This window comes from Rattus rattus, chromosome 3 (assembly GCF_011064425.1).
Source record: "Rattus rattus isolate New Zealand chromosome 3, Rrattus_CSIRO_v1, whole genome shotgun sequence".
In the NCBI taxonomy this organism is placed as follows: Eukaryota; Metazoa; Chordata; class Mammalia; order Rodentia; family Muridae; genus Rattus; species Rattus rattus.
The window spans coordinates 206,205,314-206,225,335 of NC_046156.1; the positions used below are offsets into that span (position 1 = coordinate 206,205,314).

The following is a 20,022-nucleotide window of genomic DNA, read 5'->3' on the forward strand; positions in this document are numbered from 1 at the left end:
TTTAATGCCATTTGGAGTTCATTTGAAAGAAATACAGTAATAAGTTTTACATCACCTGGAAGCCACTACAGCATAGTAAGGAAGGTACACAACGTACCAAGTGACCACGATACTGCTCTCCTGCTCTCCTAGTCTCAATTTAAAGCCCAGCTGAAGCCAAAATTCATGCTACTCATGGCTTAGGTTCAACATCTTTTTAGGAACTGGTGTAAAAAGGTTTGCAAGTGTACATTTCTTGGGAAGTCTATAGTAGAAGGAGCATGCTTTCTAAAGCATAGAACAAGTATTCCTCCACAATAATTATTCTTTAAATAGTGTTGATTAGATGAGTTACATTTCTAGGATTTGGATAGGAATTGATATGCAGGCACTCAAATGAGACTAAATATTCAATAACTGGCATTTAAATGGAGAATCGGAATTCAACTATGTCTGTGGCAATTCAAGATCAGATCCAAAGCAGACCAGGCAAGACATTACTTTGGCTTTTGGGATACTTATTTCCTACTGGTGGGGATGGAGATTTTGGAGACGGTGCCTGCTCAGAAGTAGGTCTCTAGGGCTGGGCCTTTCAAAGTTGAGTTTGGCCTATTTTGTAGCCTCTGGCCTCCTCAGCTCTCTGGTCCATCATGACTTTGAGTCCCTGCCAAATGTTTTTAGGGAAACTCCAATATGCCAAGAGAGCAAACAATACCCACAAACTTCCTCTTTGCTCTTGTCTGGTATCATGGTCACAGTAACACAGAAGCCATTACTTTAGATATTTGGGGTTTGTAAAGAAACAGCAATGAGATTGAATGGGTAGCCTTAAAATACCAAACAATAAAAATATTACCTCCAAACTTATCTTGGAAAGTCACACATGGAGATAAGCTACTCTAGCCTTAATGGCCACCCTCTAAGCTCTATGTACTGCTCTCTTTTAATGTGATGACAAAACTAGAAGGCTTTTGACAGTTCATTTTTTATTACATAGCAGGCATGTAAACTAACCAGAGACTAAGATGATTACCTCCTCTTTTAAACATGAATTATAGTTCTTTCTCCAAAAGGTACTGAAATGCTCTTCCAGATTATTTAGGAACTAGTTTAGGGCAAAGTGGAAATGATATGAAGTTATTTCTCAGAAGTTAATCATGACTCCCTGTTGCCACGGTGACTGCTAGCACCATTTTGAGGACATTTATTATTACTAGATGATACCAAAGGAACAGAAGAACAACCCCTAAGAATTTTCCATTCATGTTTTCAGATTTCAAGGGTTGGGTAACTTCTCAAAGTCTTTTGTGGAGCTTAAGTTCTTGATAAGTAGAAATATTTTCTGTATGTCCAGGAAATGTAAACAGTGCACTTTTGGGATGGATGTTTGTTTTAACAGCTGGGGTTGCATTTAGCAGCTAGAATATGGGATTTTACAAGTTTCTGAAAACACAGCCTTCATTGGCCAGTTGCCTCTACAATGTTTACAAAAGTCTCAGGAGAATCTACTAGTGTATCCCTTTGTCAACTTTGCTCGCTCATAAACCAAGGGAGATTTTATTATCCTCCTGAAGGATTTGTGAGGCAGGAGGGGAAACAAACTCTCAGCTTCAGTTTTGAGGTAGGTAAAATACATGACTTTCCAGGATATAACATCTGTCTGGCCACGCCATACTTCACATGTGCCACAACAAACTAAGGGACATATAATCCCAAACACAGAATTGTGTTTTTAAAACAACACTGTCAAGTTCCGTTTAATCCATGCTCTCTGAGACGTTCTACCCACAATGCATCTTCTCTTTTTTTTTTTTTTTTAAAGAATGCTGGGATTATCTCAAGAATAAGTGTTAGCACATTATACTTCATAGACATTAATTTCATCTTTCATGGACACTAAGAATACAGATCAACTACTCATTTATTTTCAATGGTCACATGCCATACCAATTGTGTACATGTTTCCTGAAAAAAATATTATTAATAAGTATTAAATAATTTTCACAAATGGAGGCAGATTTGTTTGACTTTGTAAACTTGGAAAAGTTAATGTATGGAAATCTGTGTCACCCTATGGTACAAGACTAATTTTATTAAGAAGATAAACAAATTTATTATAAATTTATAAATATTCTTACTAACCCCAGCAGGAAACACCTTGAATTGAAACATATATGGTAGTTTCCAGCATATTAAAGACATCAGCAAGACACCGGATTGGTATTTTAACTTTTTAAAACTATTAAAACCAATTTAACGCGAGGCCTTTTGCCCCTCTTGCGAGACTACCTGGAAGGAAGACAGGACTCCTTGCCTGTCAATGACACAGATGAAACAAATGGGGAACCCAAAACAAAACAAATCTGGAGACATGGCTTCAAGGTTCTAGAGCCAACAAAGTAGCTAGGGCGAACATCTGAACACTGCCAGGCCTGGGGCTTAGTGCGTCTCGCCCCCTATTGTCCCCTACACTGTGTGTTTACCGTCTGTGCAAAGGCCAGCTGCCTGGAGTGCTTTACTGCTCCTCCACACCCCACTAACAAAGACAGCTAACCATTCTGTGGGCTTCACACCTCCCACACGACCCTGTGGCTTAGAAAACAGGAGTCACTGTTTGCACATCAAAAATGCTAATTGCCTTTCTTTGTAAGATCTTTGTCTTTGCAGCCTTCCTACACCTCCACAGTGCTTGTACTGTAAACGTTCAGGAGGGTGGGGACTAGAAATACCTGCCCAGAATGCCCAGAATCTACGTAATGATAAAAGTCTTATGTTACCCGGAAGCTTCAAGTTATCTATGTCTTTCTCTAATTTCCACCTACATTGTCTAAAATGTCAAACTAAAGACAACATTTATTCTCTCCATTTTTATGAGATGTATGTTAACTTAGGAAAGAAGTTGACCACATTTCTGGAAACTTCAGTTGGTAGTGGAGATGAACAGATGGCCAACCAAAAATCGAACCCTGAAAGGTGACTACTTAATGTGCAGAGGAGAGAGTCCTACTTTTGGGACACAGTGAAAATCTTTGACCTAATACTAAGCCCAAGGTAAATTTCAGAGTAGAGTAATTATCATAACCTGATTTCACATTCAAAGTAAATTAGACCAGTTTAAACTAGATATAGACATTGCAAAGATCTTTTGGAAAACAAGCAACCCGTAAAATACACCAAGTAAGCTTTCCTAGACGTTAGTGTAGACTGTAATCCATGGGGCCTAGAGCACTATTTCAAAGCTGGTGGTTTAGCTAGCTGTGGTGGTCATTTGGGCTGCACAGTGATATACTGCTTTACAACAAGTCTTCAAGTCCAACGCTTGGCTTCTATAGAAACCTCACTTCTAAGAAAAAGGTTTTCTTTTTCTTTTTTTTTTTTTTAACTTTTAAAGGAGCAGTTGAACCCAGTAATTAATTAATAAATGCTATGAAGTGCTTCCAGCTAGGATTTAGTTCCTCTTTGCTTTGAAGTAGTGAGTGACTTTCAGCTGACCTGAAGAAATGTTGGACACAAACCTGCACGTATCCTTTGAATATGTATGCTTCACTCGCGTCTATTCCCAATCTGTGTGAAAGCTGAAATACACTGAGAGCACAGTACCCAGACTAAGCAGTATGAGGTATGTTTATCACCTACAAAGTTACAGAAGAGATTCCAGTTCACGCTGACAGGACATAAACCAGAAGCAAAGTGCTGCATTAAAAACACCACAAATAACGCATTTGGGTAACTACATGGATGTTCTATTTGGAAGACTCAACACCACAGAGAACGAGAAATGTATAATGCATATTCAGTCATCGTTCTGCTTGCCGCTTTTGTCATTCTAAGATACTCTCCTTCGTAGGACGGCAGCCATACATTTGTGACTAGAAGCCCAACTCTTACGCTAATTAAAGAAATGCAGTTTTGTTTAAACTATTTTAAACACCTGTAATAAAGTACAGAATTTGCCAAGAATAGAGGTACTCTGGTTAGCAATCAAAAGGGTTTAAATATGAATGCAATTCCTAAGAACAGTAACAACAAAAATAGAACCATTTTCTTCTCTCAATAAAAATAGGCCAGTCGCTAGAGGGTATCACTCTGTGAAGACATTATTTTGAAGCCCTAGTCAAAGAAGCCTGTGGAACTGGCCACTGGGTTTCTACTTCGTGCCTGGAGAACCTTAGGAAAAGCAGTCCTGACATAACAGGATGACGTCTGTAGAGCGTAATACTGGAGTGAGAGAACCGAGGTCGATGGCTACAATCACTCACGTCCCTGTGTATTAAACTGTTACATCGTAATTATTCATACAGTTCATTGGTCCAATAGCATAAAAATAGAGAACAGCATCTCGAAATTTATCTCATTCCATGTTCAGAGACAAGAGGCTTAACCATTCTCCCCGTTATTTTCTGGAGGCAAGTCCTGTGTACAGTCTGATGGCAATCACGTGCTGGTAGTTTCCAAAGCTACTGTATGAAGAGGATGCTGAAGGCCATCACTATACAGCATATGGCGACATAAGGACTCTTGCGTTCACCTGTTGAAGAAAAGAAGACATGCCTCTTGGTTGAACGAATGACTAATATGGATATGTTAAAGCTACTACTACAAGAGAGGGAAAACAAGGACCTAAAGATACCAAAAAACAAGATGTGTTGAAACTGCAGCCAAACACAAGGCAATAACCTTAAGGGACCTGAAACAAAACCGAAGCCATTGTTATCATGTGCTTCATCCGGCCACAGTGATCAGGCTACAGGGCACATGTGGAGGTGAGAGGACAACTCTGGAGTGGGTCCTTTCTTTCTGACGTTCTATGAAGGTTAGATACTGAACTCAGGTTATCAGGCTAGCGCCTCCTCCTGCTGAACCATTTGCTGGCACATGAGATATTATTATTATTCTAACTCTACTTTGTTGTTTGCAAGTGTGACATTTGTAGATGTCAACATCATGTCTCAATGTAAAAGGGCTAGCTGGACACGGCGAGCTGCAATATCTAAGCTATTTATGAGTCGTGTATGTGAGAGCACCAATGATGTGCTCCTGGAGCCATGGAAATGCTCTCCAGCAACTAAGAGCCAAAGGCTGGTATGGCTCTTGAGAAAACAGGGAATTTCTACCTATACACAGGAATCTACCGCACAGCACGCGGCAATATCTTCTTTACATGTGGTAGAGTTCATGATACGTGTAGAGTTTAGAAAGCATTTGTATGTGAAAACAAGCTAGACAGCCAACACAGCCAATATTACCCATTTAAATAAACAGGCATTAGTTCCCTTTCTCTTCTCCCCAGAACAACTGCTTTTGATATAGATATGGTATAGAGTCTTTTACAATCAAACATTCCTATTCATAAAGTTCGGGATGAGAAGTACCACTCCATTTGGGAGATTTTAGAACATCTGACTAGATATCATTGGTTGAGCATTCCTAGAAAATTTAGAAATTCTCTGAAGTCTGAAAAATTATGTGTTATCTCTCATGTTCATAGTTTTGAAAATCTCAGTCTTTCAATAAATTAAAAAGATAAAAGTAGAAATTAAATTCAAAACTTCTGTAATGAGTTGATTCCACACTAGTCTAAGAATGGCTGTATTTGGAGGTTTTCCTTCACCTGATCCAGATCTGATGTCAGCTTATGAAAATATCTTGCCAGTTCACAGACCCTGTAAGGGTCATTTTAATTGTTATTGTTTCTTTAGTAACTGTAAGCTGTACTAATTTCAAGGGTACCAGATATGAAAGAAAGGAGTCACATAGAAACAGCTGTAAAACATCTGTATCCTTTGTCAGTCTACAAGAGATGGCTCTGACTTAGCCTCATTTTGGTTCTCCCTTGCTGTCTAAATTCCATTTCCCCATAAGCAACCTCCTTATTTTACCTTAGATGGTCACTTACCTGGCTTGTCAACCTGGAAATGTCAATCTTAACTTCCGTCAATAACTAAAATTCTCAAACTCATTTCATTTTAAGAGCTTCTCCACTGATCCCAAATTGCCACATTGCTATATTTATACATTTGTGTCTGTCCAATGCAAAAATCACAGAAAATGTCACGTATATTGAAGAAGCAGACATTTAGCCAGGCCTGTGATGATAACTGCTTATAAAACCATCCTCCAAAAAAATCACCAATCAATGTGGTTTACCATATTGAGACCCTGTCCTCAAATGTAAACCAAAACAAACTAAACCAAACCAAACCAACAAAAATTCCAAGTAAACTATACTAAAACAAAACAAAACAAAATAAAAACCACAGATTTGGTATTCTAAAGTTTTATTTACCTTTGCCCTCCTCCCCCTCCTCCTCTCCTCTCAATAGACATTTAACAACAGACTGCCTTCTATTTAAGGAGGATCTATAATGAAAAGATTTTAGAGTAACATCAGTTCAAATAAAAAACAAAACAAAACAAAACATCATCATTAAAAAACGGAACACAGGGCTCACTGGTTCATTAGGCTGGCTGGTCTCACGAAGCTCCTCACTGCTCCATAAACTTTATGCAGACGTTAGAAAGCCTGCTACTCCTCTAAGGGCTGGTATGCTCACTGCTTAGCATCGTTACAGCAAACACCAAGGGGAGCAATTATCCCTGTACTGAGTTTTCCATCTGCTCAATATTAATTCTTGAGGAAGTTCCTTCCTCATCTTATGACCTAGAATGGTATAATTTACAGATGGGTTTCATTTTCATGTTTTTCATTTTCTTAAAAGAGATTGCCATGTGGTAGAGCTAAATGTCTTTGGTTGAACTTGAGTAAGAATGTTATTTCTTGTCTGGGAGAAGCTTGTGCAAGTGAGGCAAGTGAATGTGAAACAGTTGCTATCATCTGAATTGTAACAAGATAAGAGGATCTGACTACTGCTATCCCATTAAAATCACAGCTATTCTTCCTGGGGAAAAAGCTTCTCTCTGTGTGTGTCAAGAGTAGAGAGGAGCCTGAAAAAACGTGTATCAGCACCAGTGTTTTCAAACCACTTGTTAAAACAAAGCAAATGCTTTCAAATACTTTTAAGAAGGAACACTTGGGGAAGGGGATATAAACAAATGAACAAGCAAAAAGAAAAGGCATTTACAGTTAGAAGAACAGACCACATTTGAGGTCATAATCACCAACAAAAGGGCACTTGGCTGGCTACCACACAGAACTGTTCACACGTCTACTTCCTACATAAAATGGACCAAAACCACCGCAACCTTTTCTTTAGGAGCTAGCAGCGCGCCACGATGGGATGGGAACTTGTTCCCTGCCATCTCCACCTCTCTGCGGTGTGCTCAGCTGCTTAGCTATCTTGTTCTTGGCAATGCTATTGATTAGATATATTTCCTTTGTCAGGGTCGCCTGCCTCCTAGGCAGTCTGGTTTACACTTATGCTATGAGCACTAGGCACAGATGGTGGTAATCTGTCTGTTTTTCTTCTTGGTTCCTTTTCAAGATTTCTTCTGCTATTTTAGGGTTTGCTGCCGTTTTTCATGACTGAGTGCCACACAAGTCTCTACACAAACCTCTTCAGTAAACATGTGTTGTAAGGAGAAAGGTAACCATTACACGTTGTACTCTGAATTTCACATGTAAATTGTGGAATGGGCACATTCATCCTTATGCAAAATAAAAATTTTAAAAATGCCTCAAACGTTTCCAAATCCCGATTTATTAAAATAGCACACATGAGAATGGTATAAACACATATTACAGATATTGTCTGAATTTGCTGCAAAAAATGCATGTTTCTTCTATTTTTTCCCATCTCCCTGTTAATAAAATAGTGCAGTCTCCAATTAATCTGCTTTTAAGTAGCAGAAAGAAGAACAAATAGTAGAATTCAGTAAATACTTGCAAAAGTATACAGAATTAAGAATCCTGCACATGGGAAACAGACATTTGATTGCTATGAGTATAATATAAATAGTGTCCAATGATTTATAGTTGAAGAAATGGATGGAGATTACTTACCAATTCGGGCACACTTCCAAAATATTCCCAATAGTCTGCATAGTATAAAAAAAGAACAAAAACAATTGAGAAAACCAATTATTTCTGTTAACATCACAGAGTACATTAATTCTGCATACTGGATTTTAAGCTGAAATCTTTGTTTCACATCTGAAATGTACTCGTCTCACAGTGAGCCACCACTTACTTATAAAAACAGAACAGGATACACTATGAACCATCACTAAACAGAAGCAACTGTTAAGTGGAATATGTGTATCACAGGCCAGAATCAGGGCATTAATGTGAGAGTGGCTAAATTTATACAGGGAGTCAGTCATTTAATTCATTTAACTTCAAGATTCTTAACACTTTCAATGCCAGAAGTATTACATGTCAATTTAAGGATTAATTTTGAGAAAATGATAAGTGAAGATAGTTTATTTCTTTCAGGATATAGCTCTCTGTTTCACTATCTATAATGCATACTCTAGGGGCTGGTCTTACTGTGCTAGTCAATAAGGAACTCTACATAAATGTGCAGCTACTTTGTAATATAAGGAAAAGTATTAGTTTAGGTGAGACCAAGTAGATGAGCTTATTAAATGTAACAACTAAAACACATATTCCAGAAATGATAATTAAAATGAAGATGCTCCTTTTTATTCCATGAATAAAAATTATGAATTAAATACAAGCACATATATGGACATATTTATGTGGAATGCAAAAAAAGCAACAGCTTTGGTAAATGAGCCATCAACAGAAAAGTTACCCCAACAGCACAAATACTATCTTGTTTGTCTGAGATTATATATATGTATATATCTCTCTCTCTGTGTGTGTGTATATATATATATATATATATCTGTAATTATGTTTATATATTTTTAATAACTATATTTATAATAGAGTACTAGTTAAGACAAATCAACCTTACATATTCCTTATGTTAGAATTGGCTCAATAAGATCACAAAACTTAAATTTCAGGGATATTTATACTTTTCCTTCAAAGGAATACATAATGAATCATTATGTGTGAAGAGAAAGCTAAGAGGCAAATAACATAAGCCACTGAGAAGGCCAAAGTGCGCTTTAACTCAGTCCTACTTATTGTGTGACTGGGAGGAGGTACTTTATCTTTTTAATAACAGCGTCTATGCTCAGAGGATTTTATAAGGAATAAATGAAGGAATGATTAGATACGCTTTAAAGCAGTAACATGTGCTATGCTTAGTAATGTTAGGACTAAAGGAACATGTGACAAAATGTTACTCAGAATTCACTTATTCTCCTCCAGAGTCACTAACTGTGGTCACCTATGCAGAGTCATGTGTGTTTGAGTCTGGGCACCTAAGGATCACAATAAACACTACTGAGTTAAAGCTTCTGATTGAGTAATTATTTAAAAGAAACTTTGTTAGTCACTAAAAACCACTACAATTTGGTGCTTAATTTCTATGGCTTCATATGCTGACAGTGCTATTGGGCCTAGGAAAGCAGGAAAAACCTAAGAAGCAATTTTCCAGTACTACCCTGTTCAAGATCATTTAATTCTATTATATCATTCAAATTTGATTGAAAAAATCATCAGAAAATGAAGTTAAATTTAAATAATGAAGTCATCAAAAATGTATTAGACCAGATATCCAAGGGTCTCCATCTAACCTGGTATATACAGTTATAAATTTATAAATCTCAGAGACAACATATAAAGGAAAAAGAATCTAGTAATTACTTTTACAGAGAAGTAACCTATATATTCTTATCTATAATGAAATAAAATTGTTTCCCATCACCCAGATGACTATATTAGCTTACATTCTGAAGTATAAAAACAGGAAAGTCTTTTGGGGGCCTTCAATGTAGGAGAAATATACTACTACTCAACCTCTACTGTAAGGTTGGTAGCCCTGAGAACTCCTTCATCGCTGTAGCATGTTATGGATACATTCCTACTCCCCAAGAGAAGAGGGGCAGACATGTCCACATGCAGCCTCCCTGTGACGGAAAATGTCATGACAGACTAGAAAAGTAAAAATACTTGATTATAATTTTAATAATGATTATTCTTTAATGAAGAACTACTATTTATCAGGTCTTACATATATTATAATTCCATATTACTAATCAACTAGAATAAAGTTCCAAAAATCATGTATAACCGCTCAGAGAAGAGGGTAACATGGGGAAAGCTGTGTTTCCAAAGGTAACAGGATATTCCTATAACAACTGTTGGATATCTAGTATTTCGCCAGCAGCTGGATAAATCCTTCCTCCGCTTTTATTCAGTGGGTGAAATTTTAGGTCCCATCAGATCATTCTTTAGATTTACTCAGTAATTTAGTAAGATACTGCAAATGCATTCTGGTGCTTTAAAACATGAGGAAAATGTATTAAGGTCCTGAAAACTGTATAAATAAAGTTAAACGTCCTAATGACTTTCATAGGACTTGATATCTGAGGTTGATGAGAACTGTCTTCACTGATTGTCACTTGTAACATACCCAGTTTTATTTCTGTCCAGGATGCTGGGTGCCAGGGATCGCACATAAGCACACGTACATATAAGCAGCAAGATTACAGTCAATAGACTCTGAAAATTGAAAATGGCAGACTATAAAGAGAAAAAAAAAAACAAAAACAAATTAATATCACAAGAGAAACTTCCTTTGCAAAAAATGTCAGACAATTCTGCATTACAGGCAAACAGGATACTGCACAGCACACAATCTAGCATCCTGAAGTCTTTGAAGTCCACGTTCTTCCATTTTTTAGGGCAGAAAATGCAGGAGCACAACAGCAAATATAAAAGCATTAACTTAAATGTCAAGGATTCAAATAATCCAAGCAAAGTGGACTCAGTATATAATTGGTACAGAATGTTCAAGGCAGGCAGAGTCCTAGACAAAAAAATGTGGTCTTCACACACCAACAGGGGTTGGACCCATGACCCTAGTGCAATCACTGGCCATTCAGTCTTCATTTGGTATTTACCGACCTGGTCAGAGCCAAGGAGAATGATTAAATACTGACTAAAGTTTCTTTCAAGCTAACTTTTTGCCTGGGATAACCATGTTTTAAACTATGAGATGATGTTCCAAGCCCTGACAACCACTAAGATTATTAGACATTGGTGAAAGAAAAGCATCTGCCTTTTTCCCACTGTTATTTGTTATGTAATAGTTTGTGACATTCTAAAAGTTAAAATAAGAATTCCAACAAGTGTATATTTGAATCGACAAACAGGAAATCAGACACTTTAAACCCAAATAAACGTAAGTTTGGTTCATTCTTCAATATTCAAGAGCGAGTCCTCTCAACTGCTGAGCCCTCTGTCTAGACTCTCAGCTCAGCTGTGTCAGAAGTCTCCTGGAATCAACTTTTCCTCCTTCTGTATTTCATACACGTCTTTTAAAATGCAGAGATCCTTCTGCATTTGCCTACCACGTGCTGGGACTGTAGATATACACCCAAGCTTTCTCCTCAGAATCTCTTCTCTATGCCTCCCATGGCAGTAGATACTTTCATTATAAAAGTCACACCTTAGGTGTGAACACTACACTATTAGACTGCCTCTAACATCTGGTTACATGTCTGAAGCACAGTGCAAAACCAAAGAAAAGAGATTCACCAAAACACTTCTAAGAAGCTGCAAAAGTATCACAGTATATCATAAAAACAGTTCCATTATAAGCAGAAGCATGAAATACATCAATTCCATTCAGCAGTCAACAGTAACTACTTCGTTAATTTAGAAGCATTTCTTAAAAACCAGGAGGAATCTGTCGTAATTATTTTTCAAAGGTAAATTTGTTCCTTGTAAATTGGGTGTAACTGAAAACCTCAGAAGAAGCTAGTGATAAATGGTTATAAACTTAAGGAAATTAAGAAATGTATGGGGAGTGCCTATCAACACACATACAAAACCTTCAGTCACATTAACCAAATGAAACACAAAACAGAAGAGACTATTATGACAGGAACTAAAACAAAACCTTCAACGTTCAAAGCTTAAAAAGAAATGTATATTAGGATCAAAGGAAAAATCTTAAAGAAGACAGCAACCATACCACCCAAAACAATCACCTTAATATACACAGAAGACCACTTTGTAGAATTAGGAGACTGATAAAAATTCGTACTAGAATTGTTTTACATATTTTTATAAATAAAATCCATAAAAAAAAAGGATTGCCCATTACATAGCAAGTTTTTTTTTTGTGCATGCATGTTTATGTATTTATATTTGTGTGTGTGTGTGTGTGTGTGTGTGTGTGTGTGTGCGCGCGCGCGCATGCATGCGCAGGGCAGAAACTGGAGCTTTTTTAAGGTAGGATCCCTCAAGAAAATTGGGCCTTGCTGATTCAGCTGAACTGGATGGACGTCAAGTTTCTGAAGACTGACTTCCCAGCCGAGGAATTTTAGGTCCACTTTTAAAATGTAGGTCAGGGGATTGAATTCATGTGCTCCTACTTGCCCAGTAAGTAATCAACCAACTAAGCCACTTCCTAGCCCCAGTTACCAATGTGATTAGCGACAAAATGGTTATATACAAATTATAGTAAGTGTTGAGCAAACAGGATGCAGGATGTCAAAGCCGGCTTAGGTTTAGCTCCAAATACTGATGCAAATGTGGGGGAACAGGGATGACTGTGGATGAGTTTCATTAGTGAGTTTTATGGTCTGAAAAAGATGAACGAAAACTTTGTTTTTGAGGCCGGGTTTCACTGTTGTAGCTGGACTATCCTGGAATTCAGTGTAGACTAGGCTAGCCTTGAACTCACAGAGATCTGCCTGCCTTTGTCTCCAAAGTGCTGAGATTAAAGGTGTGAATCACCACACCCTTAATGTTTTTGTTCATGTGGTGTTTATTTTGTTGAATCAAATGATAAAAAACATCGTGTAACTTCCATTTTAATACTTGTTTAAATTATTATAATCCTATGCAAAGATTTTTTCACTAACACAGAAAAGGTGGTATTTAATGTGGTTTGGCTTTTAGTTAGCTTGGGTATGAAGCTTGCATCTGTGAAGGCAGGTGAAAAGTGATGAATAATAAGTAGCCAGGATGGCTGTCTTTTGATGATTTTGAACATGTACATGAATATACTGTCTGTATTTCCTCCTGAACAAACAGCTGTAAGTACATTTAGGGTATATTCTGGAGAATGAAGTTAAGACCTTAAGGATCTAAAGAGTTAGACTGTATGAATCTTCCTTTATTGGGAGTTTATAACTAAAAACAGGTACTGACATTCACCTGGTATTCTTTCACAATATTAACTGCATAATACAGTCACTATCATCTGTATGTTATAGATGACACACAGCAATTATCTTCCAATTAGAAAAAGATGTATACTTTCAAAATTAAACAGTAATGTATTGTAGCACCTACAAGAGGTGGCTTGGAATCTCAGGGACCAAGACAGGTTTTCAAAAGGAAAAGTTTTAAAGAAAGCAAATACTTAGTCAATCCCCACATGACTTCAATTGGAAGGGCCAAGAATACAGTAGACTCTAGCAAAAATAAAATGGTGGCAGCAGGGATTTTAAGACATTTTTAGGAAGAACACAAAGTAAACAAAGGATTCTGGTGGTAAAATGGTTAGTTTTGCAATGTGGGTTTACTATCTCCCTAATGAGATAAGTACATTAAGGATTTTTATCATGGAGTTTTCCTTTTCTTTCCCGAATGCCTTTAAAAACATGCTTTGTTGTAAGACACCCAAGTTGGTTCTCACTGTGTCTGTGTAGGGAAAGGAGAGTTGCTCACAAAATGCTGAGTACACGAAGGCTCACTTACCCTTTTTACTTTTCTGCATTTGAACTTTTTCATAAAAGATAATACAACAACACTCACCACCATGTCTAATATTAAGTGGACTGTGGATATTCGTGTGTGGATGTTTCATACCTACGCACGCATACAGAATACATACATACATTTGTGTGTGTACAATCATTTACAAATGAAAGCTGTTTACATGCACGAAACATCTGATATATACAGCTTTGTTCTATGGCCTAAGAACTCTATAATTTAAACAAATAACATACTTAGACTCTGTTCAAAAGAGTATTTTCTAAGTTACGGACATCAGCCTGTTAACTAAACATTCCTCTTAAGGCTTAGCATAGCTGTCTACTAGTACAAACTAGTTTCTGAGTTAAGAGTAACAAAAGGACTATTTTGTAAAAAATAAAAATGACTTTCCATATAAAAATGTTGATACAGGAAGAATGGAAGCTAAACAAAGAAAACATCTGATAACAAACTAGAAAGATGCAAAGTTCATTAACAGGCCTCACTGAGAAAAACCAAAGTAGATGAGAACACTGAGTACATTATCTTGTTAATTAACCAAGAAGCTTACAACCTGTTGTGAATTCATACTTACTTGTCAAAGACATTTTGGAAAAATAAGCAAAGAACAAAAATATCCGCATTCTAATGTGAAAGGCCTAGGCTATGAAGGCCCAAGGCAATTTTTACCTCGTTTCCACATCTAGCACTACCCGGAACTCCAATATTTTAGGGAGAGCCCACTTTGAAGAGGCTCACACTTTGAACAGATGTGTTGTTCTAACTCATTCTAGGACACACGGTATACACATTTTCAAGTGGCCTATAGAGCTGAGTAGGTAAACTTGCTAAATGAAAACTCTAGATACTCAACTACTTTACAGTTTAAAATAGTAGTTATAGAGCATGCCAGTTTTCAAGGGACTACAAGTATATATGCTTTTGTGTGCTAATTTGCTAATTACTAACTTTTTGGAGTCTTTTTACTTTTTAAAACCCATGGTAATGTATGTGATTTAGATAGTTACAGATATCAAAGTAAAATACAAAACCCTTCAGCAGATTCTCAGAGCAATGGTTTTCAGCCTTTCTAATGCTAAGACCCTGTAAAACAGTTTCTCATGTTGTGTGACCCACCAATCATAAAACTGTCTATATTGCTACTTTATACTTTATTAGTGTTATGAACTGAAATGTAAATATCTGATATGCAGCAATGAGGTGGTGACGCAGGCTGAGAACTACTGCTTGGGGGTAACTAGAAGATGATCACTGTTATTCTTACACATAAAAAGATGCTGGGCTCCTTTCCATACATAAACTTACATTTATACAGATTTTGTTTTTAATAGGATGCTGACAAAACGAATACAAAGCCAACATTTCCCATAGAATATTTTCATTCTTTTTATTAATTTATGGCAGTGTCACATTTATTGATTTATAATTTATCTGTAAAAGCGAGTTACTTCGTTAACCCTCTCTATAGGCACACTGTCTCCAAACTCCACTCTTCTAAGCAGTGTGCAAGGCTACATGAAGCTGTTCTTGAATTGGTACAGGTGCCGAAACTCTAGGTCAGAGCAACTTATGAATCACATTGTGATTAAGTTCTGCTCATCTGCATTCTATAAAGGCTGATCAAATGTGTATTTCCTAACTTCCATGACAAACTCTAGTCAGTTCACATCTCTCAGATGAGTTATGAAGATATAAATTTAAAATTAAAACAGGTTCCCAGTGAAATATCTGGCTCCTATTCTGCTAAAATTGCTACAAATTTAGGGGCATAAACCAATACAAATTTATTACTACCTTGTATTTCTAAAGTGCTTTATACCACTCTGACATTTTGACAAGTCACTATTTCTTGGCTCTGACACTACTCTTCTTATCTGTTAAATGTTCTTGAGATCATACTGCCTGTGTTCTCCCCTCCCAGGATAATCTTCCAAATGAAGATTTGAATACAAAGTCTCTTGTCACATACAATTAGAAATATATTCGTGCTTTTGTGCGGGTTTGTGTATCATTTTTTTCATGGGGTCCATTCTCTCTACCACATCTATAGATGTTTCCTTTCCATAACCAATGGCATTCCCTTGAATCAGGACTGCCTGTGGCATGCAGTGGAACACAATACCAACTACACCTAAAAGTAATCCTTAGGCTTGTGGGACACAGAAGCCCTGCCTTAACTTAGATCACTCAGCATTGTGCTTCGTTACAAAACACTGTGTCAATGGCTCCCAAGGTTATTTTCTCTTAAACTCTTTACTTAATGTCTGTCTCTCTTCCATTGCAGCCTTATCACCATAACAATCTAGATCTTCATCTCCAACCAGAGCTTCCAAGAGCTTAGAACAGCCATGCAGGTGCTGAATTAATGCAGCCAGATGAGAAGCTATTCAGTAATCTTTCTGAAGATTACTGATACACAATTAAGTAGTGAAATAATAAAAGAAGTCCAGAGGCATTTTTATTTTTGGAGTTATTCTTGACTGTTAATGTTATATCCTCCAAGTTTGGATATGAGAGCGTGTTCAAGAATTATAAATAAAAGTATCCTGGACATTTGTTAGCAGAACTTTTAAATAAGAAATCTTCAAAGATCACTCCTAAGCACTGGGGGCTGGATCCAAACAATAAACAAGTACAAAAATTAAAACAAAACAAAACAAAAAACAAAACAAAACTCCCCCACCCCCCACAGGTACCTTTCACTTTCAATGATTGGTTATTGACAAGACTTAATCAACAGAAAGGGTAGTGTCGTAACTTAGTGTTTTCATTAGTATCGGATCGATTTGGCACCATGAAGATTCATCTTTAGTATCAGCAATACAAAATGTTTACCTTGCTCGCTGAGTAAGAGGTTCTTTGTGAATAACATTGTCTCAGGGTTTCAAATGTTTATTCCTCACATGTAAAATATTTTTACTGACATTAATCTCTCCAGTTTAACTCAAACTTCACTTTAAAATTAAGAGTTAAAAACCAAAGACAAAAATTAAAAACACTAGCTAGTAACATTTTTACTTACTAATATATACTTGTTTGTTTTACATAAAAGTAAAGTAGTTTATTCTTATCTCAGGAGAACATAGAGTCAACACCCTTAACCTAATTATGGTAAAATTTACAGCACACTTGAAAAATGGGTCAACATTTTATGATTTACAAACCTAAGTGAAGTCAGCATTTTCTAACTAGATTTTATCAGATAGAAGTTTCTATGTACTATCATCTTTTAAAAATGAGAACCACAGAAATAGTGATAAATTTTAGCCTGCAAATAAATACAAAAACACACTAATTACAAGTGACCAAAAGTGACATAACCTGTCTTTCAGGACCAGAGTCTATTACACATTCTGGATTACATAAAACATAAATTTATCGTTGAATAAATGAACATTTCTTGTCAGCTGCATCTGATCTCTAACTGGTCCTGTTTCACAAGTGTATAAAGACCTTATCTACTTAAAGTCCACTACAGAACTTTGGTTATGAGTCAAGTTCAGAGTTCAGAACTCTCTTGCAGTCTTAGTAGTTATCTAGTCCAAAGGTGGGACCAGTACTTGATTAGTAGTTTTTAAAAAATGAATTCTCTATATACCTTGACAAAATGATTGAAAAGATACCCTGAAGGGAAAAAAGCAAATCCTACATGAAAAAAATGTACTTTGCGATCAAGAAAAAAAAAATAAATAAAATATAGGTTGTTTGATACAAGAGAAAAGCTAAATACTGGGTACTTGACATGTAATCCCTGGTTACTCAGTAGAATCATTCAATGCTTTAAAAAACAATCCTCAAAATTTAGACTGAAACTATAAAGAAACTACAATTTTTATTTATTGCTCTTAAGCACTCTGAGAGAAGATCAATAATATATTCACATTACCTTATCCTATTAACCTTATACAAGGGTTTTCAGAGTGAAGTTCATGGAACACTTTCATAACGTCATATTTATTTTTATTATGCTAAAGACACATGCTTTTCTACTGTCATTTTTACTCCTAATAAAACAAAAATTATGGTAAAAAATGTGTCATTTTAACTTTACTCTCGCAAACCTTTCTTGGATTTCCTGTGTGATTAATGGCACCTTTGACTAGGTGAAAGGACAGAATATAATGACAAACAGAGCTGCTAAGATTAATCCGTACCTTATAATCAATATTATTTTGGGCACTTCACTTAATATTTTACATATGTTACTCATGGCCAGTAAACAACTGTAATGAAACACTGCATACAGCTCTTTTCTTACAACACTTAAAAAAGTAAAACAGATTTAATACTTTCACACATCCTTCCAAAGCCATTCTATACATACAAGAATACAAAGAATTTTCCCTCTAACCCTCCATTTCCAGTTACACACCCACAAATTCAACAGATCATAGATTTAAAAATCTGGAGCAGAAACCGGCACATCTGCCGTGAACACACCACCACTTTTCTGGTTAGCCTTCCAGAGAGAGACATAAGCTAAACCTGAGGCCTGGCTGTACTTCCCAGGTGTGTTATCCTAGGCAACTCAGGCCCCTACTTTCCACTTTCTTTACCAGCAAGTATTTCAGAAGTCGGGAGTTTAAAGCAAAACGCTTAGAAACTGCATCTTTAAAATAGAACTTGTACATAACAAGTACTAATAACTAAAGCTTGTTATTTTTGGAAAAAGTTAAAATACTGCCCATTTTAAATTAACTTGATTTTTCCCAAGTAGGAGAGGATGAAACATGTACCTTTGACTCCTTCTAAGAGCAAAGTGATTCTATTTGTTTCTAGGTAATTAGGCAAGAAAGCAATTTTTCAAGTTTCCTAACAGCTTATTAACAGCATCTTTTTGACCAAGTGTATATTATTCTGCAGTAGAGAGGAAAAAAAAAAAGGTTACAATGGATAATAAAATCCTTACCCAGAGAACAAATATATACAACAAACATATAAAGGCTACCTCCTTTACAAGGTGCTAATCTTGCGCAGGAAGGAAACTCCAACATATGATTAAATATAAATGCCTACACGTACATCACTGTCAAGAAAGCAGGAAGGACTACTTGAGCTTTTGATCAAGGCTATAGGAGATTCTCAAGCCACTTCTGGGAACTCAAATTCAGTATCTTCTTACTGTAGAGTGTGGGGTCTATTGGGGGCGGGGGCGTCCTGGCTGTTTTTGAGATAATACAAACATGCTTTCTCTAGAAATATGGTTATAAATAGCTTCTAAACTCACCAAAGTGGCAGTGCAGGGAGATCTGGCATTTACCCTAACACTGATAAGATGCACAAAGTTTTAATGATTTATTACTAATGTCTACTTTTATCTATGCCCTGGCCACAGGGCCTTTCTCTTCCTTGTCCTGACCTTTGCTGCTGTTTGTGATTTACAGTGCAAGCCTCCTGAGGTCTACACTATTAAAGAATTCATAACACCACACATAGGAACTCCCAATGAGGGTGGTGGTTAAGCTCCTACAAGGCAGACACACCTTGGTAGGAAAACTGAAATCATTAAAAACCTTCCTTTGCAAAGAAGCGTCATTAGAATTGAGAGAACGATGAGGGAGGGGCTCTACCTCAACATTGATTCAACAGGTAAAACGGAAAGGGTAGGATTAGTGTTAAGAAAACCGACAATCCATTCATTACTATTTAAAGATACAGGTTGGGGTGACACACGTAACACATAACAAAGGGGAAAAGGGGAAAAGTAGAAACGGAGACTCCAGCATTTCAAAGTGGCTATCATCCGTCCAGATATTTGTAACTGGTCGCAATCGGTTTAGAGGAATACCACCGCAATTCCACTAAACAACGTAGCAAGTCGGCCTCTTTGCGAGGGGCCGACTCCATCACCCGGGCTCTTCCTAGGTCTGTTGGCCTGATGCTCCAGGTTGAGCATCCCGGGCCGCATGACGCCCGGCCTGTGCACCCTCGGGGCCCGGGAGAATCACACTAGAGCCAGGGCTCCCGCGCCCCACAGCGCCCGCACCATCCCCGCCGCCCCGCGCGAGCCGCGGCCCCTCCGAGAAACTCAACCGCGGCCAGGCAGCCCATGTTCTTACCATAGTGAGGCCGGTGCTGGTCCAGCCACATCACCCTTCCGGGCCGGGGCGGAAGAGGATGCACGCCCGCTGCGCTTCCCGCTCGCTCCAGCGGTCCGGTTGGGCCTATCGCGGCGCCTCCGCCCATGCCGCGCCATTCGGAGTCCGTGATAGGCTTCTGTTACCGGAAGAGGTGGGGCTTGGTCTACTACTTGCAAACCACGGTATTAGCGG

The 20,022-nt window shown here is 37.4% G+C and overlaps 1 protein-coding gene and 1 non-coding gene across 2 annotated transcripts; both read right to left on the minus strand.

Annotated features, from left to right (window-relative positions):
* Positions 1 to 950: 950 nt before the first annotated feature.
* Positions 951 to 19,931, minus strand: Tmem167a (transmembrane protein 167A). Its single transcript, XM_032899058.1, has 4 exons — positions 19,810 to 19,931; positions 10,428 to 10,537; positions 7,940 to 7,974; positions 951 to 4,507 (listed from the first exon to the last, which is right to left on the minus strand). Exons 1-4 carry the CDS (start codon positions 19,810 to 19,812, stop codon positions 4,437 to 4,439), a joined length of 219 nt encoding a protein of 72 aa, XP_032754949.1. The 5' UTR covers positions 19,813 to 19,931; the 3' UTR covers positions 951 to 4,436.
* LOC116897633 lies at positions 9,782 to 9,916 on the minus strand. Its single transcript, XR_004387612.1, has one exon. It is a non-coding gene; the product is annotated as a small nucleolar RNA U109 (small nucleolar RNA).
* Positions 19,932 to 20,022: the final 91 nt, after the last annotated feature.